Consider the following 25,056-nt stretch of genomic DNA (forward strand, 5'->3'; position numbering starts at 1 on the left):
TGAAATGACACATGGAATCATGTAGTAACCCAAAAAGTGTTAAATAAATCAAAATATATTTGAGATTTGAGATTCTTCAAATAGCCAAGTAGTATTCTAAAACGGACCTGTAGTGTAGATTTGCAGCACCAGCAGCACCACTTGGACTGTACAACAGTTGGGGGGGGGGGGGGGGGGGGGGGTGTTAAAGTCAACAAATAATTAATATCTCCTTGTTTGATTTGAATGCTAGAACACTGGCTGAGGCTGTAGGGAAATGCAGGTTGGGAGTGGGATTGAATGGACGTAGTGTTAGAAGGTGTTGCAATCTCATTCCTATGCTTGTCCTCATATCTACTGCATGACTTGGAGCACCTGGGAGATTTATAGCTAATCTAGACTTTGTTTTGTGATCCCCTAAATTTCCATAATCTAAATAATTCATTCGCAATGCTCTGAGCCCGGGTTGTTGAAGAGCCGAGTGGAGTTCAAACAAAGATGACCATTTAACCCTTTACACTCGTGGGAATTGGTCTATATAGGTGCAACATAAGACAAAAACATTACAAGGGTTTGAATGAGAGGACGAACTGGTGTCTCCAAATGCACACAGTTCCTAAGCAATGTCAATTCACTTTTATGACTCAAAGAAGAATCTTTTTTTTTGCTTTCCTAGCTGTGCCGTTGAGGAACTAGAGCAAGCACACTTGTAGTCATTTCATTTGGAACACAACCCACCATCACACATTTACTGTTTACATAATCCCAAAAACGGTCCATTATAAATGGCAATCTGGGACAGGTAGGCATGATTTGAAAGCTTGTTCTATTGCCAACATAACTAGCTATGTTATACAATATGATCTTACAGTGTTAGGTTTCACAAGGCAAATCAGAGAAACAGATTGTAATTTTGGTGTGCATAGAATGGAGACATGAGAAGTGTTCCCTCTAAACTGTGTGCGGGCACGCAGCTCCCCGGGACTGCTATGCAGAATAAATATAAGCACAGAGAAACACGAGATTTAACTTCACTCAACTTTCTAGAGTTTTCCCGTCAGTTAACACTATCAACTTTTCCCTTTACTGTGGGAATTGTGATCAAATTAACACAATATTAGCCGCTTTCAATGCAACATACCTAAACAAAATGAACTATGCAAGACTTAGTATACAAAACTAACTATGCAAGAGATTTTGTTGTAGGGAGAAATGCATCCGAGTAGGATTGTATTGCATTGACAGGCATGACTCAGGCCCATACTCTACACAGACCGGTACGCCATAACCAATCAGAGCTACAGCAGGCCTATATACAAATAGACGATTGCCATATATGGATCTGTGCCATTCACGTTGAGCTGGACTGTGTTTACAGCATGAGCGGTCCTGAGTGGATGGGCTTGTTTTGAGATCATGTTGTGCATTTGTTCATATCCTTTGCTAGTTACTGAGTTATTAACCCAGTTACAGATAAGTTGTAGTCAGCAATGGGTGAGTGATTGCTTCCTACAAAACGTGTGCATTTCATCTTTCAAAAGCAAGTCAGGTAAAGAGCTTTTTTGTCTTAAAGGTGCAGTGTTGTATTTTGAGACTTGAATAAGCTAAGTAGCCAATTGGCAGAGGGTAGCATGATTTGCCTTATTCTCTGTAATAACGGCATGGGAATAATGATGCATTTTATTTTGCAAAGTGGTTTCTTGCATCAAACAACACAACATTTTCAGTCACCTCCTTGTCTGAAGGACAAGTGGTTATAAACAAGTTAACGTCAAGCGCTGCATGGTTTTTTTCAAAGGTCTCATAGAATGTAGAGCTACAATGAACACACATTGGCTGCTACTGTAGGCTGAAGATTGAACAGCTATTTCCATGTTAAAATGATATGGGATGCATTTTCTCCATTGTTTTTGATTGTGGCCCACTCTGATAGTCCTACATTATGATCAAATAGCCATAGTAGCCTACTTAAAACTGTTACTTAAAGCGGGTACAGCCTGTGTCCACAGTAAATGTGTCCCGGAAGTTTTCAGAGCGTTCATGTTTGCGCTCAGCAGACCTGAAATTTGCTCAGTGATAAACATTTTTGAGGGAACATAGGTCATGAATGCATTCAGGTGAAGTGTGACACGGCAAATTTTCTTCACAATAAACAAACATAGGCTCATTCTGTTCAGAACAACCCAGGGTATGACGCTATGTCATCTTGTAGCTGTACATCAAACATAGTGATCATAAACTTTGACACTGTATATGACATGAGTTTTATGATTTGAAATGTGAAGTGTACATTTGGACTCACGGGTGTTTGGCTTCCTTTTATGACATCCAAGTGGTATTTTTTATTATAATCTTCAATGTCTTGTCTTTACAAAACTTAATTTACAGCATTTCCCTCACTCAGCCAACCCAAAACATTTCTAAATTTCTCCAATTACTGGGAGGGATGGGGCCAACTTCTTGTCGGGCGCAGTTCTGTCAGTCAAAACCCATACAGTGCTGTGAAGTGCAGAGCCAGAACTCTGGCGTCATGTATAGCATGTTACTGTACAGCCACTATGTTTCAATTTAAGCACTTACAGTATTAGTGCCCAAATCTGCCATTTTCAACTGAGTGTAAAGGGCTACGATAAGACAGCGAGACTGAAGTTCTCTCTCAAGTCTCGGAAGGACTGCCCCAAAAAGGGGCCCCTTTGTCTCTTAGAAAACACGAGGTAAGGCAATGAGGGCCACCGCAGACTAAACCATGCAATTACTCAGCCCGAGGAGGTTAGCGTGATGGCGCTCCTTTGGGTACTGAGGTTTCTGCCTAGTTTACTTTGGCCTTATGGGTAGCTCAGCAAGTTGCATGAACATTACCATAAGAAAAATTATGTTATTCTGTATTCTGTTTATTTGTTTGTCTGTTTAAATAACATGTTCTTTGATTCAGCGAGTCAAAGATGACCCTGAGATGTGCGAGTCTGTCTGACCGTGAGAATACATTCAGCTTCTTACACTGCCAAGAAGGAAACCAGGAGAAACACAATATTCAGTCATTTTGGCCAAATAGAATAAACATTTTAAAAAACAGCTCCCTTAGCAGAGGAGCGCCCCTGTTAACTGTTTGGGAAACGAAACAGGCTCATGTGGAGCAAGAGTCCTATTTCATACATGCTCCAGTGGTTACTCTTGGCTAGTGTTGAAAGAGAGGTGGAACAGCCAGGTGGGAACCCCTTTGCCTGAGCTCACCCATGGGGACACGATAGTTCTGCAAGACCCCACCTCCACCCCTCACACCCATGAGCGGGACTGGAGGGGAGGGGCATGGACCAGGTCCAGAGTTTGGATCCCAACAGTGCCAGCAGATTTCACCCACCAACCTGTCAAATGTAATAACAATCCACACAAGAGGTTGCAACACTGATCAGCGCGGGCCTCATAAATTAAACAGCCGACATTAGGGCGTTGTTATGGAACAGTGTTTCTCTGTGATGTGTTTCCACAGACACAAAGGCACACACCCTGGGGTTGTTTAGATGTTATTAATAAACCATTGTAGATTTTTCAGCTTACCTCAAAAATAGTCAGCTACAACAGCTCATCAAAATCTTGTTCCCTGGTCTATGATCACTCCGCACACAGACATTATATTTCCATAAATTCTTATCCAGCTGTATTTTTATATTCTTAATCCTGACTCATGGCTGACAGCAATATTCCATGTATACCCAGAAACAGAGACAATCTTCCTTTCTCCTCTGCCTCTCTTGGTCACATGTAGACTCACCGAGCCGACTCTGTTTTTCCCAGCAGGCGGTTGCCAGATTGGTCAGATCCCTATATTTCTCAGCCAGCTGGAGTTTGCCGTTGTTGAGGCGGGGTCGCCTGGCGAGGCTCTCCTCGGCCAAGCTCCGGTTGGAGGTCAGCAGAATCTCTCTGTCCACCTGCAGCTCCTGAAACTGGAGACAGGCATGGAGTCAGAACCCTGAGAATGTACAGCTCAGCACACACAAAGAAAAGGTAAATGGATTAACTGAATCAATAGCAGACTGTGATGGTAGGGTGCCATGTTTAAAATATTATTCCAGTAATAGAGGTGTATGTGTATCAACCTACTTATAGCATCTTGATAAATAGGAGTTTAAAGTTGGCATAACAGTTGGAAATGTACATATTTATTTAGCTATTTAAAGATTGATGTTTACAAATCCGCTCAACTGAGCCTTCACAGAATTCATAGTTTAAAAAAAAATGTGTCAAGCTACAATAGATCTTCAAGGTTAACCTCACTCTGCAGGAAATGCTCTACACACTGAGTTTGAAATGTATTGAGCTGGAAAATGTTTTCTCATAGGGTTTGAGCAGAGAAAACAACAGCAAAGGGGTTAGTCAATGTGGAAAGTATGAAACTGTGAGAAACAGCAGGGTCATTGAGGGCCAAAAACACAGGAAGGAGCAAGGGTGTACTGTATATACATGAATGTTTGATGGTGAGTTACTTAAGAACAAAAACCTTTTCCTAGGTGTGAACTTCAACCAGTAGGTCTATACTAAATATTGAATATATCAAAGGACTTTCCCAGTCAGGGAAATTAATTAATAAAACTGAGGGCATTTGATACTTAATTTCATGTGAAGGTTAAGTCAAGGTGTGTTAAACAAGATCAATAAAAATGTATGTTAAAAAAACAACTTACAGGCCACATTCCCAAACCAATGTGACTTTCCACCTCTGGCAAATAGCGGACTTTGAATTCCTAGTCAAGAGCCTCACTCATGTTACACATGGACCGCATGATACGCTTGTGGCTTTGGCATACACACTGGGAGGATTCAGTTGATGACTTGGCACTAGCGAAGTAACATTTTACTTACTTCACATATCAGCCCTTTAAAGTTGTTCAAAAACCAAACTCAAGACTAAAGTCAGGCTATTGCTTACACTTTCAAGAATCGTCATACCACAGCAAGAAAATGTATACATGTAGAGTCATTAATAGTGACAGTTCCACAGACTAACGCCTCGATCAGACCGACAGCATCATTGCATCAATACTGCGTAATAAATTCTTCAGTCAAACTTTTCCATGATCTAATCCAACATTTTCGTGGATATACTGTACCAGTCAAAAGTTTTGACACATCTACTCATTCAAGGGTTTTTCTTAATTTTCACTATTTTCTACACTGTAGAATAGTAGTGAAGACATCAAAACTATGAAATAACACATATGGAAGGAATCATGTTGTAATCAAAAAAGTGTTCAACAAATTAAAATATATTCTATATTTGAGATTCTTCAAAGTAGCCACCCTTTGCCTTGATGACAGCTTTGCACACTATTGGCATTCTCTCAACCAGCTTCATGAGGTAGTCACCTGGAATGTATTTCATGCTTTTCCAACAGTCTTGAAGGAGTTCCCACATATGCTGAGCACTTGTTGGCTGCTTTTCCTTCACTCTGCAGTCCAACTCAACCCAAACCATCTCATTTAGGTTGAGGTCGGGTGATTGTGGAGTTCAGGTCATTTGATGCTTGGCAAAATAGCCCTTACACAGCCTGGAGGTGTCATTGTCCTGTTGAAAAACAAATGATAATTCCACTAAGTGCAAACCAGATGGGATGGCGTATCGCTGCAGAATGCTGTGGTAGCCATGCTGGTTAAGTGTACCTTGAATTCTAAATACATCACAGACAGTGTCACCAGCAAAGCACCATCACACCTCCTCATCCATGCTTCACGGTGGGAACCACACATGCAGAGATCCTCCGTTCCCCTTCTCTGTCTCACCAGGACAAGCCAGTTGGAACCAAAAAACTCAAATTTGGACTCATCAGACCAAAGGACAGATTTCCACCGGTCTAACGTCCATTGCTTGTGGCTCAAGCAAGTCTCTTCTTATTATTGGTGTCTTTAGTAGTGGTTTCTTTGCAGAAATTCGACCATGAAGGCCTGATTCCCGCTGTCTCCTCTGAACAGTTGATGTTGAGATGTGTCTGTGACTTGAACTCTGTGAAGCATTTATTTATTTGCAATCTGAGGTGCAGTTAACTCTAATTAACTTATCCTCTTCAGCAGAGGTAACTCTGGGTCTTCCTTTTCTGTGGTGGTCCTCATGAGAGCCAGTTTCATCATAGCGCTGGATGGTTTTTGCGACTGCAAAAATAAATGTTCACAAATTTTCCATATTGACTGACCTACATGACTTAACATAATGATAGACTGTCGTTTCTCTTTGTCACGACTTCCGCCGAAGTCGCTCCTCTCCTTGTTCGGTGGTCGACGTCACCGGCTTTCTAGCCATCACCGCTCCATTTTTTATGTATCCATTTGTATTGTCTTGTTCCCTGCACACCTGGTTTTCCTTCCCCAATCAACCTACATGTATTTATTCCTCTGTTCCCCATCATGTCTTTGTGTAAGATTGTTTGTGTTACGTGTGTATTGTTGACGCGCCAGACTGGCTTGTTTTTTCCATGTTATTTTTTCACGAAGATGTTTATTGTGAAACATAATTCTTGTGACTGTTTTGCACGTTTTGCACTTTTGCTTAAATAAAGTGTGCGCCTGTTCACAAATCTCTGCTCTCCTGCACCTGACTTCGCTACCAGTATGCACACATCTGACACTCTTTGCTTATTTGAGTTGTTCTTGCCACAATATGGACTTGGTAGTTTACCAAATAGGGCTATCTTCTGTATACCCACCCTACCTTGTCACAACACAACTGATTTTCTCAAACACATGAATTAACTTTTAACAAGGCACAACTGTTAATTGAAATACATTCCACCTCATGAAGCTGGTTGAGAGAATGCCAATAATGTGAAAAACTGTCATCAAGGCAAAGGGTGGCTACTTTGAAGAATATAAAATATATTTTGATTTGTTTAACACTTTTTTGGTTACTATATGTTTCCATATGTGCTATTTCATAGTTTTGATGTCTTCATTATTATTCTACAATGTAGAAAATAGTAAAAAGAAAGAAAAACCCTGGAATGAGTAGGTGAGTCCAAACATTTGACAAGTAATGTATGTGCAACAAAAGTTCAACATTTACCTTTTGCTTCTATTTCTGTCAAGTCTACGCATACAATTTGATGCATAAGTTGGATAAATAGTGGTTGTGTTTGCCTGCAATGCAATGGTGCAAGGCAAACGCAACATTCCATTGGAAATGTATGTACTTCTGGTGAACCAAAACACAATGGCGCTGTCGGTTTGATCGAGGTGAAATGTTTCAATTAAACAAAAATGTATTTTGCATTTAAGTAAGTGTCAATATATGGGAATAATCCCCAAACTAAAGGACAATTAGAAAATGTATTGCAAAGTATTCCAGTGGTCAGGACTAATGGTGAGTCCAGTGGCATTTTTGCTATGCATCGCTTTAGACCCAATGAGAAAAACACAGTTGCATGATGAAGGGATTCTGTGGCTTGTCATCTTGTTCCTAAAACGACATTGGCATAGCACAGACAGGATGGCAAACCACAAACCCCACTGTTAACTCAAATTATCTGAAGTCAAAAGAGCGTGGAGGCTTTTATTGAGATTTGCTATTCTGCCTGAAGTAAAATTATGATTTTTTTAGCTGCCAATTGCACTGTTTAAAACCTCAGGGATATTGTTAACTCTGGCTGAGCTCACCAAAGTATACCGAGGATAAATGGTTTACTTTGTTAAATGATAATGAGATTTTTGCCTCACTTAATACTCTGCTCATGACCAAAAACAGTTTGGCTCTCCTCATGGGGCATGCCTCCACTTGAAATTAATTTGCTTACAGGAATGTGAGAATTTATGTTCATTGCATCATGAACAAACACACAACAAAGTGGGTCAGTTGAAAGTGCTTTAGACTGAAAAAGAGCCAAGGAGGAAGAGCTTCTCAGTGACATCAGAAAGTGGAGTTAAGTGAGGTAAAATTAATGAGACTGAGAGGGCGTACTGTTGCAGAGTGGCCAAAGGGAATTAGGTGGGAGGATTATTATCTACAGCTTGTATTGGCATGTTTCCCAAGTTACTGAGTCACAATCACTGATAGTAATCTTTGTTATTGATGCTGCTGGGTAGCACTGACTTTCCTTGCAGCAGTTTTGAAATGCTCAGTCAATGGCTCCTCAACAGTGGTTTCTTTCGACTTCAGAGTTTACGTATAACCCTCACTTCTCGACTGAAACCACATGAGTTTCTTGCAACAGGAAACCAAAGTGAATGCCACCCCCCTGCCAGAGAAAGTCAGAAACCACTGATCCAATCATAGTGGTCTCCAAGCAAAGGCACATTGTATGCCTCACACCTCCCAAAATGGAGGGAATATAGTCTTCTTCTGATTAAATATTTCCATTCCTGCAAGCTGAAACTGCAGAGCAAGATGCTAGATAAGACTTCTTCTTTAATTGGAGCAAGTTCTATGTACAGGGAATGAGAGAACATTTCAAATTGCCCACCTTATCTGAGAAGAGGGTTGAGTTCAAGACTTCTGGCTCAGGGTGATAATCAATTGCTAATTAAAAGCTTCACTTGGCAGTCAGCCTGAAGAAGGCTGTTTCTAACTTTGGCCAACTACAAAACTATGTCATCGCTCCCGGGAATCCAGTTCAGTGGAATGTGTCTGGCTGGACATATCAGGCTTTTTACAAACCTTGCACTGTAATAATCAAAGAAGCTTTGCGGGTCCAAAGTACATTTATTTCCCCTTCGATACTTAAACCCCTAATCGTCTCAGACTTCGAGGTTGAAGAATCACTTTGAAAAAAGTATTTCATTTAGCTATGATAGGCTGAAAGGAGAGGGGAATGTGCAATGTATAAGCAAGGCTTTAATCTGTGTTTTTTTAAATGATTAATCAAATCGAGGAAAATAACAAAAAGTCATAGGGACTTTTTTATCAAGGGCTCCCATTCTCAAATGAATGAAGGGGCCTTCTCAGAACTGCTTAGGGCCCAGCCTTCTCCCTCAGCATCATCAGGAGGATTGGGTATGTAAGGACATACAAATGTTTCAGACCACTAACTGACTGACTGTATACACAAATGAGAAGTATGTCTGTGTGTTACAATTACTAAAAATACGCTGTGGAGGATGTACTGTACAACATGATAAATGCATAATCTAATGAAGTAGTGATGGCTTGAAATATGATTTCCACTGATCTCAGTCACAACCAACTGGGCATAGATGTCAGTTAAATGTCTAGTTTTGATTTACATTTGGTTGAGTTGTCAACTAATGTGAATTCAATGTGAAATCAACAAAGAAATTGTCCATGTTATTGGATTTAGGTTTAAAGTTGGGTGAACAAAACACAATGCCCTTATATTGTCTTACGTTTTGCAAATCCAATCAGTTTTCCACATTGATTTAATGTCATCACATTGAAAAGACGTGGAAACAATGTTGATTCAACCAGTTTTTGCCCACTAGGAAGCCACAGGGAATAAAAGACTGTGGCTTCAATTGGATCATGGCTCTGGACATCACAGCTGCATATGTGATCTCGTTTTAGACAGCTCTCTGGGATTACCTTGACCATCTGATGCTGAGAGGTTAGAATTCAACCCCGAGAAACATCTCCTCTGCTGTTTTACTGCCGGTAAGGTGACAATTTTCAAAGCAACCATTGACGGTGGACACTGACATGTTGACATGAAAGTCATCAGGAAAATGTGTGACTTATTCCACAGATGTTACCCAAGATAGTGTGCCAACACTTTTCCCTGGAACTGTTTCTTGACCAATTTTTCTTTGTCAGGTCAAGATTTACTTCATGTGGATTATCTAGTGGAGTTATAAATGATTTCAATACCTTTTCATTGACAACTTAATCTGAACAAGTATATGCCCAACAGGCTACATTTTTTTGGATTACTTGTTGATTGCTTTTAAGAATATTGTAACTTTAAAATGTGTTCAAATTAAAATATATAAGCATGAAAAAGATTTTTAAACACATTTTGACTTGTGTGTGTTTGCTTTGAGGTTGGATTTCCTTTCTGTGTTACGAATCCTCCAAATGTGGGGTATGTGCTTCTTGCATTCCACTCCTGTATTCATTTTAATTGAGAATTAAATATTTAAAACACTCATTCCATGTAGTAAAATAATCGGAATGTTAACATTTAGTCTAGTTATTCATTGTAGGTTTATGGAGTATATTTTCCATTCCCAAATGCATTCGAACTTTCTAAACTGAGCCCCTCTAGTTTTTGTATCTGGGCCAATATCCTGTCTCTTATGCTTGTCACACCTCTTTGTGCATACTTAATTCTTGTCATCGGAACAGCTTGAAATATCTGCATTGTCACATCACAGCAGGCAAGATGGCAAAGTCTACAGGGTATTAAACTACTTCTATGACGCCACACTGTGTGGCCCGCATGCAATTTAGAGAAACCACAAATCTTTGTGGCCCATTTCAAAGTGCTCTAAAGATTCTAGCAGTGTCTAACAGTTCCTGTGATTTTGTTAAAGTGTAATTTAGCTCCAAGTGTTTTTCAAAAGTCTCCCTCAACACTGGGCTACTTCAGTCCCTTCACAAGTGTCTTACTGTTCATTTCTCTCACACTTGTGGTTTGTATAATGATCATTTGCAAGGCAATCAGAGCCCCATGTTCTGTAGAATCCGGAGCATTTGGCCCAGAGTCAAAATAAGCACGGTGTACACAAAGACACTGCAGCTCCACTGTTCTCCCTTGAATTTCCTGTGACTACAAGGACACTTGTAGCTTATTTCACTCCAAATCCCTGTCATCCATGGCTATTCATAATCACCAGCGTTTTTCCCTAAACAGGAATAGCATCAGACCTTCCATTTCCTACTGTGGCTGCTCCTACCCCTGTTTAGCAAGCAGGAGGTTCAGGAGCCCCTGGGACTGTGGTTGTGATGATGCACTGGTTGTAAAGCAAACCACCAGATAGTATTCACCGGCACTGACAAAAAACACTTGAAGGGCACTTCAGATTTGGAAAGAAGTACAATGTTGTATGAACTTCTCGAGCTGAAAAGGTACTGATGTGGCAGTTTCTGTGAAGACACAAAAATATTATTGTTTGACATTTGATATTGGGAAATATATTATACAAACATGATGAATGTGTTATGATTTAATATGCCAGCGTGAGGATACTGGCTCCTTTTCCATCAAGTCTGTACAATCTGCAAGAATTTACCAGCTAGATTTATCTTGGGGGAAAAGGGCTTGAGTGTTGCTCTGCTCCTTCACTGCCATGTGTGGTAAGCTGAGGTGCTCAGCGTCTGAGTGTCTTCAAATGGAGCAGTTACAGTGTCCAGATGACTGTAATTTAATTTTCCCATTTAGTGCTTACTACCCATGTCAAATCCCATGGAGCCAGTAGAGGATAGCAATTATGCCAGTCAGGAGGCAGAGAACATTCTCTAGAGGGAGCTAGCCAGTAGCTAGTGAGAGGTGGGCTATATACACAAGTGTCCATCTTATTGTGCCATTAATGATGCTTTCAGAGCGGTTGCCCTTGGATACCCCAAAGTGTTAATGAATTGGAGCGCTGCTCACCAGTGGATCGTAGGGGCTGTGGAGCCAGCCCCTACAATAAGTTCAACTACCACTACCACATGCTCACATGTCAGCCAACCATGCATATGTGGGCTTTATTAAACTAACAATGGCAACTGCAAGAAAAACAATGGGAGGGGGGCATACCCAGACACCCTACTGATGTTTAGTTACACAAACTGTAAATGAGAATTGTGTGTGAATGTCTCAACTAACCTACAGTATCATATTGCCTAGCTTATTACTGGCATGTAACACTTGCATGTAAATGTATGTTCAATCAAATGTCTTGGTCAAGTCGAATGCAGCTGCTACTACAACCATTACTGAAATCCCTAACATGCCTCTAGCTAAGTAATTCTTATCCAGTCCCTTGGGAGCATTCCATGGCCTCTCTCAGTGAGATGCAACCACTTTGGAAACATCTCTCGAATTCATTCGCTGCAGCAGTGAAGCAGGTTTCAAATGTCATGTCTTGATCTGAATTGGACACATGCGCATCCAGTCCCAAAAGAATAACGATTTTCTCTCTGTCCAAGAATGAATGCCACACCTGATGAGTTCAAGCAGAGGGCTATGTACCATGAATCACCATTTTTTTAACTGTGCAAGACAAATAGAACAAGAACAAACTGCCCTCGTAATTTAACATTATATTTAGGAATAGATGTTCTAGTGAGGAATAAGACAGAAAGACAGAATGAGGTGCATTTGCATTTAAATGTGCATGTGTGTGGGACAGAGAGACCGATTACATGTTTTCAAATGAACATTTTAGTGCTTTTATAGCATTATGAATAGGTTGATCCTGCTGCTCACTGAACATGTCCTGTATGGCAAACAGGAATTCCCTGTTCAGGTCGATTGGTATGGAAAAACATTCTGTAAAAAACGAATGGAATGTGAACAATGTCAATTGTACATACTATTTACATTCACGTAAACTCTATCGGATTGAAGGAGAACGTGGGGGGAAACATTAAAGGCTTTTCCCATTGGAAGCCACGCACAATACTATAGTGTCATAGGAGGATAATAAAGCATGCATTGCCTATAGCCTACATGATGTGCCATACGATGAGGCATCAAAGCAATTTTTTCGCGCTTTATAGAAATCAGCAGAGAGCATAATGTTGAGACCTATTTGAGTTTGAATGTAGCCTAATAGTCTGGAAAATGTAATATCAACCACATGTAACTGACATATACATTTAGCAAAACTGTGGTTTTATTCGATAGTTATCACACGGTAGAACCAAATACCTTCTCATTGAGTCGGACGATCTGGTCCATTTTTTCTTCATCTTGTAAAAGCTCCTGCAATTCACTGGTGTTTAGAGCCCTGTACCCATCTGGGATAGAGTTCGTGTCCTTAAAATTGGACATAGTATTCATTCACAAGCAGTTCAGACGACTTCGTTTGTAAGCCCATTTGGTTCCATGTCGTTCGCAGTGAATAGCACAGCCGCACGCGCGTGTTGTGTTGAAGCAGACCGTGTAGCGAGAACGGAACGTTTCTGTTGGCGGAGACAATACAAGATGCAGGGACACATACTTAACACGTCTGCAGCTAATGTAATGCCACTGACAACCACAGGAAGGCATTGTCGTTTATAAGCAAATGTTATAAACGGTAATAAACCTCTACCACAATTTTGTTTGGCAGTATTTTATAATTGCCTACTGAAGTCCTGTATTTCACAAATACCCCAAAATGTGTAGTAATAATAATACTAAAAATGCATTGTGTACCTTACATTTGAAAGCATTTTCAATGTATGTAGGCAAGTGTGCAGTTATGCTGTGTGAGTCTGGCAAATGGAATATTGCAACCATTTTCACTTCCTTGTTACATAGCATCATTTTGTAGCAACTATGCTGTTACTATGTATCAACTCTTGAGCTAACTTTCGTTTCAATATCAGTGGTTGTAAAAACTCAAATTCCCATTTGTTTTACATATTCAGCTTGCCTCTGGATCTGATTGGATTATTGAGTTGAATGAATCCTGAAGTTTTCGTTGGTTTTCATTGGTAGGATTCTAAAATCGTAATATTCAGACGACAGGAAAAATGGCTGCGCTTGCTGGAGAGCGATGGTGAAGTGAGCTACCAAATCATTATATTTTTTATAAATTACGAGGAACTCGATTTGGAACCCAAAGCGAATTGCAGAAGAACTGCAAAGAGTCATACATTTTACCTCAATGGCGACTTATTCTTGTCGGATGACGCAGACAGTGTTTTTTACACGACAAACCTGAGGCAGCTCAATTCAGAGGACAGCTTTGAGACTGTGATATACCAGGTGAGTAACGTTAAATTACTAGCTAGCGTGTTTAAAGGTTGGTTGTTCATCTAGCTAGCTACTTTCTGACAAGTTTTTTTTAAACGAATTATATTAGATAGAATAGTCTTTGCAGTGTAATTACAGTCAGTTGCCACTCCCATTAATTCCTGGCACAATATGCAATTACTTTCACGTTGGTCTTGTCTGAACCCAATATTTCCTATATATTTTTTTCCAGCAGCGGTGGCAAAGTTAGCAGAATGCGTTTAGAGTTGCAATTCTACACATTTTGTCATAGAGCTGAGAATTTAAAAAAAAAAGTAACTGTCCGGTGAAAATCTAACTTCATGTTCATGTTCCGTTAACTCCTACCCAAATAATGCTGTTGACTCGTCCTGTACTCGTATTTGTGGCCAAGTCATAAATAGGGAAAAACTACTTTAAACTCCTCCTCAAACTATAAAATACTTACCATTTATTCATAACGTATGATGCCCTACTCCCGTGGAGGATGAGCTGGCCAATGAGCAGTCCAAAAGAGGATTTTTTATTTTTTTATTTCACCTTTATTCAACCAGGTAGGCTAGTTGAAAACCAAGTTCTCATTTGCAACTGCGACCTGGCCAAGATAAAGCAAAGCAGTGTGACACAGACAACAACACAGAGTTTACACATAATAACACAATAAACTAGTCAATGACACAGTAGAAAAAATAAAGTCTATATACAGTGTGTGCAAAAGACATGAGGAGGTAGGCAATAAATAGGCCATAGGACTCAGATCCCTTGACTATTTCCACATTTTGTTACGTTAAAGCCGTATTCTAAAATTGATAAAATTATTATTATTAACTTTTTTACCCTCATCAATCTACACAATACCCCATAATACCAAAGCAAAAACTGGTTAAGAATTTTGTGACATTTACACAAGTATTCAGACCCTTTACTTAGTACTTTGTTAAAGCCCCTTTGGCAGTGATTACAGTCTCAAGTCTTGGGTATCACTCTACAAGCGTGGCACACCTATATTTGGGGAGTTTCTCCCATTATTCTCTGCAGATCCTCTCAAGCGCTGTCAGGTTGGATGGGGAGCGTTGCTGCACATCTATTTGCAGGTTTTCGATAGGGTTCAAGACCGGTCTCTGGCTGGGCGACTCAAGGACATTCAGAGACTTGTCCCGAAGGCACTCCTGCTTGGCTGTGTGCTTAGGATTGTTGTCCTGTTGGAAGGTGAACTTTCACCTCAGTCTGAGGTCCTGAGCACTCTGGAGCAGGTTTTCATCAAGGATCTCTCTGTACTTTGCACCGTTCCTTTCCTCAATCATGACTAGTCTCACAGTCCCTGGCGTTTGGTAAAACATCCTCACAGCATGATGCTGCCACCACAGTGCTTCACCGTAGGGATGGTGCCAGGTTTCCTCCAGATGTGACACTTGTCATTCAAAGAGTTCCATCTTGGTTTCATCAGACCAGAGTGTCTTGTTTCTCATGGTCTGAGAGTCCTTTAGGTGCCTTTTGGCAAACTCCAAGCGGGCTGTCATGTGCCTTTTAGTGAGGAGTGTTTTCCATCGGGCCACTCTACCATAAAGGCCTGATTGGAGTGCTACAGAGAAGGTTGTCCTTCTGGATGGTTCTCCCATCTCCACAGAGGAACTCTGGAGCTCTGTCAGAGTGACCATTGGGTTCTTGGTCACCTCCCTGACCTAAGCCCTGCTCCCCCCAAGGCCCTTCTCCCCCCAAGCTCTAGGAAGAGTCTTGGTGGTTCCAAACTTCTTCCATTTTAAAATTATGGAGGCTGTGTTCTTGGGGACACAGGCTTTTTTTGGTACCCTTCCCCAGATCTGTGCCTCGACACAATCCTGTCTTGGAGCTCTACGGACAATTCCTTTGACATTATGGCTTGGTTTTTGTTCTGTGGGACCTTATTTAGACAGGTGAGTGCCTTTCCAAATAATTTCCATTCAATTGAATTGACCACAGATGGACTCCAATCAAGTTGTAGCAACATCAAGGATGATCAATGGAAACCGGATGCACCTGAGCTCAATTTCGAGTCTCATAGCAAAGGGTCTGAATACTTATGTAAATAAGCTATTTCAGTTTGCAAAAATGTATAAACTTGTTTTCACTTTGTTGTTATTGGGTATTGTGTATAAGTTGATAAAAAAAAAAAATGTTTAATCGGTTTTAGAGTAAGGCTGTAAAGTAACAAAATGTGGAAAAAGTCAAGGGGTCTGAAAACTTTCCGAGTGCACTGTATGTATGGAGATATGCACGTTTTAACATTTTGAACACTCAATTGGTGGAAAGAACAGATGACTCGGTCGACCAAGATTTGTATGAGGCTGGGAAAGCCAGAGTCGGCTTCCAGTTAGTTGTGTTGTCTGGCTTGGTCTGATTGAATTACAATGAATAAAACACGGTGAGGCTTATTCAGTCGACCTTATAAATATATACTGAACAAAAATATAAACACAACATGCAACAATTTCATCGATTTTACTGAATTACAGTTCATATATGGAAATCAGTCCATTTAAATAAATGAATTAGGCCCTATTCTATGGATTTCAACATGACTGGGCAGGGGCGCAGCCATGGTTGGGCCTGGGAGGGCACAAGCCCACCCACATGGGAGCCAGGCTCAGCCAATCAGAATGAGTTTTTCCTCACAAAAGGGCTTTATTACAGACATAAATACTCCTCAGTTTCATCAGCTGTCCAGGTGGCTGTTCCCAGATGATCCGGCAGGTGATGAAGCCGGATGTGGAGTCCTGGGCTGGCGTGGTTACACGTGGTCTGCGGTTGTGAGGCCGTTTGGACGTACTGCCAAATTCTCTAAAATGAAGTTGGAGGCAGCTTATGGTAGATAAATTCACATTCAATTCTCTGGCAACAGCTCTGGTGGACATTCTTGCAGTGAGCATGCCAATTGTACGCTTCCTCAACTTGAGACATCTGTGGCATTGTGTTGTGACAAAACTGCACATTTTAGTGGCATTTTATTGTCCCCAGCACAAGGTGCAACTGTGTAATTATCATGCTGTTTAATCAGTTTCTTGATATGCAACACCTGTCAGGTGGAGGGATTATTAAGGAGAAATGCTCACTAACAGGGATGTAAACAAATTATTGCACATTTGAGAGAAATACGCCTGTTGTGCAGATGGGAGATTTTATATGTTGCATTTATATTTTTGTTCAGTATATTATGCTACTGTTTGAGGAAAATGTAATAAAATATCATCCATAATAGGACTCTCATTCCTAGACCCCATTTTTCTGTCTTTCAGTTCAGGTAGCCTCAGTAAGCCCAGTGGGCCCTTACCCATGTACCCTGCGGCAGAGGATAACTGTGCCGTGCTCTGCCTGCCCTGCGTGCCCAACATCCTGGTCATCGCCACGGAAACGGGCACACTGTATCACTGCGCGGTGCTGGAAGCAGAGGAGGAGGAGACAGGAGTAAGTACTGTACAGACAGTACAACGTTACAGAATATTTAGATAGAAATGTTCTGTGATAAACAGACATGATTGTCTATCCAGTAGAACAGGGAATCGTGTTGGCTCTATTCGTTACATATATCTGTACAATTCTGAACATTTCACCTCACGCTATGTCCATGGAGGAATTTTCTTCTCTGTGTGTGATTGACAGGCAGTGGAGAGGTGGATGCGGGGCTGGGAGGTGGTGCCCTCTCTCTATGTGTTTGAGTGTGTGGAGCTGGAGCTCACCCTCAAACTGGCCGCTGGGGATGATGAGGTGCCTGTGGAGTCTGACTTCACCTGCCCAATCAGACTGCACAGTGGTGAGTGAGTCATGCTGATTGGTTGATATAGTTGAATTCTATAATGGGATCCATTGATGCTTCTCACCAGGTCTCGATGTATCAAAGTCCACACCCCATCATCATGTTTGTCAAATGTACTTTGAATGTGATATTTTTTCTTCTGTGGTGTTCTTTATGTTTCATTGAAACTTGCTTCATGCCCTATTGCAGACCCCCTGTGCCAGCACAGATACCACTGCAGGCATGAGACAGGAGTGCACAGTGTAGGCCTCACTTGGTTCAACAAACTGCACAAGTTCCTCCAGTCTTCATGTCCAGATGGGGTGTCAATTCAATTGCGTTGTTTACCACATAAATCGGAGGTGGTTAGTGCATGTTAGTGCATTAATTTGCCTGATATGCCATAATGCTCTCTCCACAGATGAGGAGGACAAGGATAGTCTTCAGGAGCTGGCTGCTGAACACCGCTGTGTCGTAGAGCACATCCTCTGTACCAGGCCTCTTAGTAGAAGGTAGCACTACAACTATCAAGGCACCAGATATTAATATGACGTCATTGACTAGATTGAGATTCTGCTTGGCACTCCTTAGTCATAAGTACCAACTTGGGACTGTTGTCATAGATTGTCAACGTGGCAGTAAATGTTGTTTTCTCAAAATGTAAAAAACATCTCTCTCTCGCTCTTTGGCCACAGTTTGTCAGCTCCAGTACGGGGCTTCTGGATTGTGTCTTTGGGTGCCACCATAATCTGCATTACAAGCACCTATGAGTGTCTACTACTGCCTCTCCTGTACGGTTCCTGTACGGTTCAAAATACTATTCTTTTTTTATTTCATTATATAGTTGTAGGGTTGCAAAGGGTCGGGAACTTTCCGCTAAATTTCCGGAAGTTTTCCATGGGAAGTTAAGCCTGGATTTTTTTCTTAAATTCATCAAAAAAGTTAGCTTATAACAGTGAACTTTTTTTGTGGGATACACATAAGGTAATTCTAAGTCTTGTGGCATATTTTGGTGAAACTATCCCCAATTTAATGGAATTACAAACCTCTGCATGTACAGTGCATTCTTCCATCACATGTGCAGTGCACTCCTCTATCCCATGTACAGCTGATTCTCAAGATCTTGCACACTAATGAGATGCTATTGAGCCCACACTACTACACTGTCTGAGCCAAGGACTACATGCTTTCTGGGAAGTTTTGATTACAATACTGGGTGGGGTGAATATATTTTATATGACATACATTATTTTTTGTTAACTAGTAAATCCTAGTATGTGTGTTTAATCATTTCTAACTTGTTAACACTTTCTGCTAGTTAGTTTTGCTACCATGTGGGTTTTTGCTTGCCTGAGCCTGCTAACTGAGGAGTGTTAATTCACCTGTTTCCATACATGTTTCATTTAAAAACATGTATCTTACAAAAGAGTTGTTTAATCTAACTGTTTAACTATCTATCTGTACATGGATTGTATTTGTTGTTTTTTTACTAATTTTTTCCTCATCTTTACAGGAAAATGCCACGGGCACTATGATGTGTGGAGACATTTCAGTGCAGCTAATGTAGAAGGAAAACCTGTGTACATTTGCAAATACTGTGCCAAATCATATGTGAAGAATGCAACAAAGATGCAGAATCATCTGGCCAAGTGCATAACGTTTCTTCAGTGCTCACAACAAGCAACCTCTGACAAAAGTCCCTCTACTTCTATTCAAGGTGAAAATGATGAATCGGACACCTTATCGATAGCAACAGCTCATGGTCCTCCTGGAATCTGAAGTGTTTTTGACTCAATGGAGGAACGTAGTCAGAGAAATACAGATGAATGTCTTGCTCGAGCTGTGTATGCAGCTAGTTCACCTCTGATGTTCACAGGCAATGTGTATTGGAAGAGATTTCTGAATGTTCTTCACCCAGCATACACCCCTCCAACCAGCATGCTTTATCTACTAATTTGCTGGATGCAGAGTTCAAGTGAAGGTCAAGCAATTCATAGAGAAAGCAGACTGTATTGCAAGCATCTCTGATGGGTGGTCGAATGTTTGTGGGCAAGGAATAATTAACTACATCATCTCCACCCCTCAACCAGTATTCTACAAGAGCACAGACACACCGGTCTCTACATTGCAGATGAGCTGAAGGCAGTCATCAATGACCTTGGACCACAGAAGGTATTTGCACTGGTGACAGACAATGCTGCGAACATGAAGGCTGCTTGATCTAAAGTGGGGGAGTCCTACCCTCACATCACACCCATTGGCTGTGCTGCTCATGCATTGAATCTGCTCCTCAAGGACATCATGGCACTGAAAACAATGGATACACTCTACAAGAGAGCCAAGGAAATGGTTATGTATGTGAAGGGTCATCAAGGTATAGCAGCAATCTACCTCACCAAGCAAAGTGAGAATAAGAGCACCACAATGAAGCTGCCCAGCAACACCCGTTGGGGTGGTGTTGTCATCATGTTTGACAGTCTCCTGGAGGGGAAGGAGTCTTTCCAAGAAATTACCATATCACAGTCTGCCAATATGGACAGCTCCATCAAGAGGATCCTCCTGGATGATGTATTTTGGGAGAGTGGTAAGCAGCCTGAAACTCCTGAAACCTATAGCAGTAGCCATTGCACAGATTGAGGGAGACAATGCCATCCTGTCTGATGTTCAGACTCTGCTTATAGGCAAGTCAGTTAAGAACAAATTCTTATTTTCAATGACGGCCTGGGAACAGTGGGTTAACTGCCTGTTCAGGGGCAGAACGACAGATTTGTACCTTGTCAGCTCGGGGGTTTGAACTCGCAACCTTCCGGTTACTAGTCCAACGCTCTAACCACTAGGCTACCCTGCCGCCCCGATGACAGATGACAGAGAAGAAATCCGTACTGCCCTGCCAACATCCCTGTTGCTCCAAGCATAGGAAACTGCAGTTCTGAAATGCATCAAAAAAGCGTGAAGACTTCTGCCTGAAGCCCATACATGCCGCAAAGTACGTGTTGGACCCCAAGTATGCTGGCAAGAGCATCCTGTCTAGTGTAGAGATCAACAAGGCCTATGGTGTTGTCACTACCATGTCTCGCCACCTTGGCCTGGATGAATGCATGGTTCTTGGCAGTCTGGCGAAGTACACAGGCTTTGGGATTTGGGATGGAGATGCAATATGGCAGTCGTGCCAACATATCTCATCAGCCACCTGGTGGAAGGGACTTTGTGGATCTGAGGCTCTTTCCCCTGTTGCCTCCATCATCCTCAAAATCCCTCCAACATCAGCCACATCAGAGCGCAACTTGTCCTTGTTTGGGAGCACACTCACAAAAGCATGCAACAGGTTGACCAAGGGTTGAAAAATTGGTGGCCATCTGGGCAAATTTGAGGCTTTTTGAGCCTGACAACGAGCCATCCTCAACAAGGTTGGAAAGTGACAGTGAAGATGAGGCCTCAGAGTCTGATGTTCAAGGGGTGGACATTGAGGATGTCCAGGGATAAGACATTGAAGCCTGAGAGGAAGATAACCAAAGCTTTTGTTTCTAGACTATAATTTTACTGATGTATGTTAAAAATGTTTTTGGGAGATGCGATGGATCATTCAATATTCCCTTAATTTTGTTGTTCAGTGAAATCATCCCATGTGAAGAGTCAACTCATTTAATTCAAGTTCAATTCATAACTACATTTTTTTTTAAATTCTATTGGAAGGATTTAATCATTTGCAATTATGTCTACTTATGATAAGGTAAAAGGTTTGTTTCTGTCCATATGATATGGTAAATATATCCAATGCAAAAAACATCTACGTTTAAATGGTATTCATGTTCATTTGCATATATTCCCGTTAATTCCCACAGAAAGTTTCCGCCTCTGAATATTCCCCAAAATGTGCAACCCTATATAGGGAGCATTATCAGTCCAAACATTTTAAAAAATATATAGATAGGAAAGTGTGTCACAGACTGATGGTGCATGTCTATGTGTGTCCTAGGAGTTCCATCCGGCCTTCCTCTCCTCTCCTGCTGTGTTCCTACCCAGGGGTAGGCTCAGCTAGCTCTCCTCTGCGTGGATTGCACAATGACTACTTTGAGCAGCACATTTGAAACATCCTAGCCCGAAGCTCCACCAATCCTCTCATGCTGAGGTAACACACTCACCACAGTACATTGAAAACACCCCTGTAGGATGATCTTGGATTTGTACAGATGCTTATTTAGACTCCATAGCAACATGCTTTGGCATCATGCTGAGCCATTTTGACATTTAGTATCCTCCCTTGTGGCTGTTTTTGGAATGACAATTTATTATCAATGAACTGGCTTGATAACGGTTAGATCACATTTTACAGAATGCCCAGCTTCCGCGATAAACAAAAAGACCCCTATTATGCTTAGTTTATTGTGTGGACTCAGTCGTGTTGTCCTGTGCTTTTAGAGCAGGGGACAAGGACACATCGTCCCCTCCTCCAGCGTGTCTCCAGCTGCTGAGCAGAGCCACTCAGGTTTTCAGAGAGGAGTACATCCTCAAACAGGATATGGCTCGCGAGGAGATGCAGAGAAGGTCAATGTCACTCATTAACAGATAAATACACACACATTTAATCAACAACACACATGATCACTTGTAGTTGTAGTTCTGATACAGACACACACACACACAGGCCGTGTACAAAATCTTTCTTGCTTACTTTTTTACTAAAACTCAATACTGTGTACTAATATTATTACATACTATTTATAACGTACTTTGTGTAAAAACGTTTGCAGTAAGCAACACATATCAACATACTACTCATCCATACTGAGAAGGCGTCATCTAAATTTCAATCGTGTTAGTTCCCCGCCAATCGTACATTTCAGTGTCAAACACTATCAGCTGTGTCAAACACGTGAATGTGAAAAGACTATTCTCTTCCTCAATGTGTTCAGTGAATTCTACTTGATGAAAAGTATGCTGAGTATGACATCCTGTCATTTCAAGCATACAAAACTTTCAAAATGTCACATACAATTAAACATTTCAGGCATACCCAAAAAGCGTACTATTTAGAACTCAAGTATGGGTAATTGGACACGGCCATGGACACGGCCATGTCATGAAGCATGTTGTTGATGGGTTTTTCTTCTTCAGGGTGAAATTGCTGACAGGACAGAGGAACAAGCAGCTTGAGGACCTGGCCTTGTGCAGAGGGGAGAGGTAAATAGAGTTTCCCAATAAACTTAGTGCTTGATGGCCATAGCTATGCACTCCCAAGGCTTACAGCAACTCAGAATTGTGCTATAACAATGAAAGCACTTAAAATAATAATGAAACATTGTATTACTAATGCATTTTTACTTATGCTATGCTTTTTCTATTTACAGGATGAGGTAAAGACAGGGACATGTATTGCATGAAGAATAGGTAGTGGTAGCTGCAGATTTGGAAAAGGCTTCTTACAGTGCGTCTTACAGTGCATCAGATATCAGCATTGGTAGAAATGTGCTCATGTGTATTTGTTATCCTGTTTGCTCCCAGTGTACATATAATATGATTATTCAATGAGGTCACATTCATATGTAATTGAATGTGATGTGACTGATTTGGTTTGACCGGCAGTCTGGGGTTGATAATGCAATTAGAGGCCAAACATAACTCTTTGAATTACAGTGATGGAAGTACTGAGGCTTCATGAGCTTTACCATGCATTTCATATACTTTGGAGCTATTCTTCATCTTGTGTTTCTTTTTCTATCAATAGGAAAAGACTGCGAGAGTCTGCAGAGCGTCTGGCTGATAAGTACGGGGATGCCAAGTATCGCCAGGAGGCCACCATGAACAGGTAGCTAGATACACCAGTCACTCTACGCTCCTCTTTCAAATCTAATCTAATCTTCATGGCTTGTTTCAGAAGTCTACATTTGTTTATACATTTTGTTTTTAAAGTCTTCAAAACAGTCAGACACCCATGCAACATAATAACTGATTAACTCTCTCTCAAAAAAAGCTATCTGCTTCAGAGCTTCTATTACATCAACTATTCCAGGGTGAAGCAGGTTCTGGGCAGTCTGCGCAGTCAGCTGCCTGTTCTGTCTGACAGTGAGAAAGACATGAAGAAAGAGCTCCAGACTATCAACGACCAGCTGCGTCACCTGGGCAACAGCATCAAACAGGTGAGCTGCCCTCTTGGGGTCTCCGTCATCCTCATGGAGCCTCGTACTTGTTCACAGTAATAACTGGGCTAGTGTCTTATCTTCTCCCAGGTAAATATGAAGAAGGAGTACCAGAAGAAACAGATGGACAAAGGGATGTCTCCAGCCAGGGCTACTGTCGCCCTCAACTTGCACCAGAGGAAGTGTGTCCAGGGGGTTATAAAAGAACAGTATGAGCAGCTCTTCCCTGGGTGTTATGCCAGCCTGCTGGCTGTATGATACCCATTGACCCGTTGTTTGGATATGGTCCCAAATGTTTTACGTTGTCCCTACTGTTTAATGTTGGTCCTCAGTCTTGTTTAATATGATCTAGCAGTGTTGTTTCCCTCTCTTCCAGGGGAGAGCACATAGGAGAAATTATGAAACAGATCAAGGACATCAAGAACCATTTCAGTTTCTGAGACCGTTAAGGGAGCCATCCTTCATATACAGCTATCCCACTGCTTTCCAAACAACCAAAATAAAAATGGAGCGCTATTGTGAATACTTAGTCAACACTTGCTAAAATAGTCTGTCTCATGACATGTCAACTCTGACTCATAAAGCATTGTCAGCCATAATGTCAGATTTTTGGAACCAGTCATTGAAATGGGAAAATGTTGTATACATGAGTCTTCATAAGGTTTTATACACAGACAAATATACATGAATGGTATCTGGAGAATAAAAGTAATGCATGTACAGTACTACCTATTTTTCAAATGTGTTCATTTTAACTCTGCCTGAACAGTTAGCCCCACATACTTGTCTGGGTGGAGAGCTTTTCTTCAGCTTCGCCTATTTACAGGGCTGTCACCTTGGAGGGGAGTTGGTCTCATGGTTCAAGTGTGACAGCAGTTTTTAATCTCCATACATGTTCTGATGCATTGAGTTTACATCAACTGTAGCAAACTCTACTCATGATCTTTTAAAATTGGGGGTACACAATTAAAATATTTTGGGGTATTTTTGCAACAATACCATCGTGGATACCATTGTCTCTGCATTCAGTATGAAGAAAGTTTGAGGTAGTTTCACAAGCCAATGCTAATTAACGTTAGCGCAATGACATTGACAGGAGGTTAGCATGCCAGCTGTTCCTGTTCAGACTGGGGAAGTAGGCAAATGGCTTCTTTGCCAAAATCGGGGAAATTAGTCATTGGAGCTGTTTTTTTTCTGGTAGTGGTAATTTTCAGGTTGGAAAAAGTGCTTCGGTGTCGACTTCAACAAAAACCAGAAAGCATGCTGAAAATATTTAATCCCAGCTGAGAAATAACTAAATAAAATCTTGACCTGGGCAATAAAAGTTGGGAAA

General features: G+C 41.2%; 1 protein-coding gene and 1 pseudogene across 1 annotated transcript in view; one reads left to right on the forward strand and one right to left on the reverse strand.

Moving 5' to 3' along the window:
• LOC139419485 (vacuolar protein sorting-associated protein 37D-like) overlaps positions 1-13,012 on the reverse strand; it is a 39,300-nt gene extending 26,288 nt beyond the window's left edge. Inside the window, exons 1-2 of the mRNA XM_071169434.1 lie at positions 12,768-13,012; positions 3,749-3,920 (exon numbers count right to left, since the gene is read on the reverse strand). Coding sequence (XP_071025535.1) covers positions 3,749-3,920; positions 12,768-12,899 — 304 coding nt within the window. The 5' untranslated portion in view covers positions 12,900-13,012. The remainder of the gene's footprint in view (positions 1-3,748; positions 3,921-12,767) is intronic.
• A 551-nt stretch (positions 13,013-13,563) lies between these two features.
• On the forward strand, positions 13,564-24,319 carry LOC139418190 (nucleoporin 88-like; annotated as a pseudogene).
• Positions 24,320-25,056: the final 737 nt, after the last annotated feature.

The sequence above is a fragment of the Oncorhynchus clarkii genome, chromosome 10, assembly GCF_045791955.1.
Source record: "Oncorhynchus clarkii lewisi isolate Uvic-CL-2024 chromosome 10, UVic_Ocla_1.0, whole genome shotgun sequence".
Classification (NCBI taxonomy): Eukaryota; Metazoa; Chordata; class Actinopteri; order Salmoniformes; family Salmonidae; genus Oncorhynchus; species Oncorhynchus clarkii.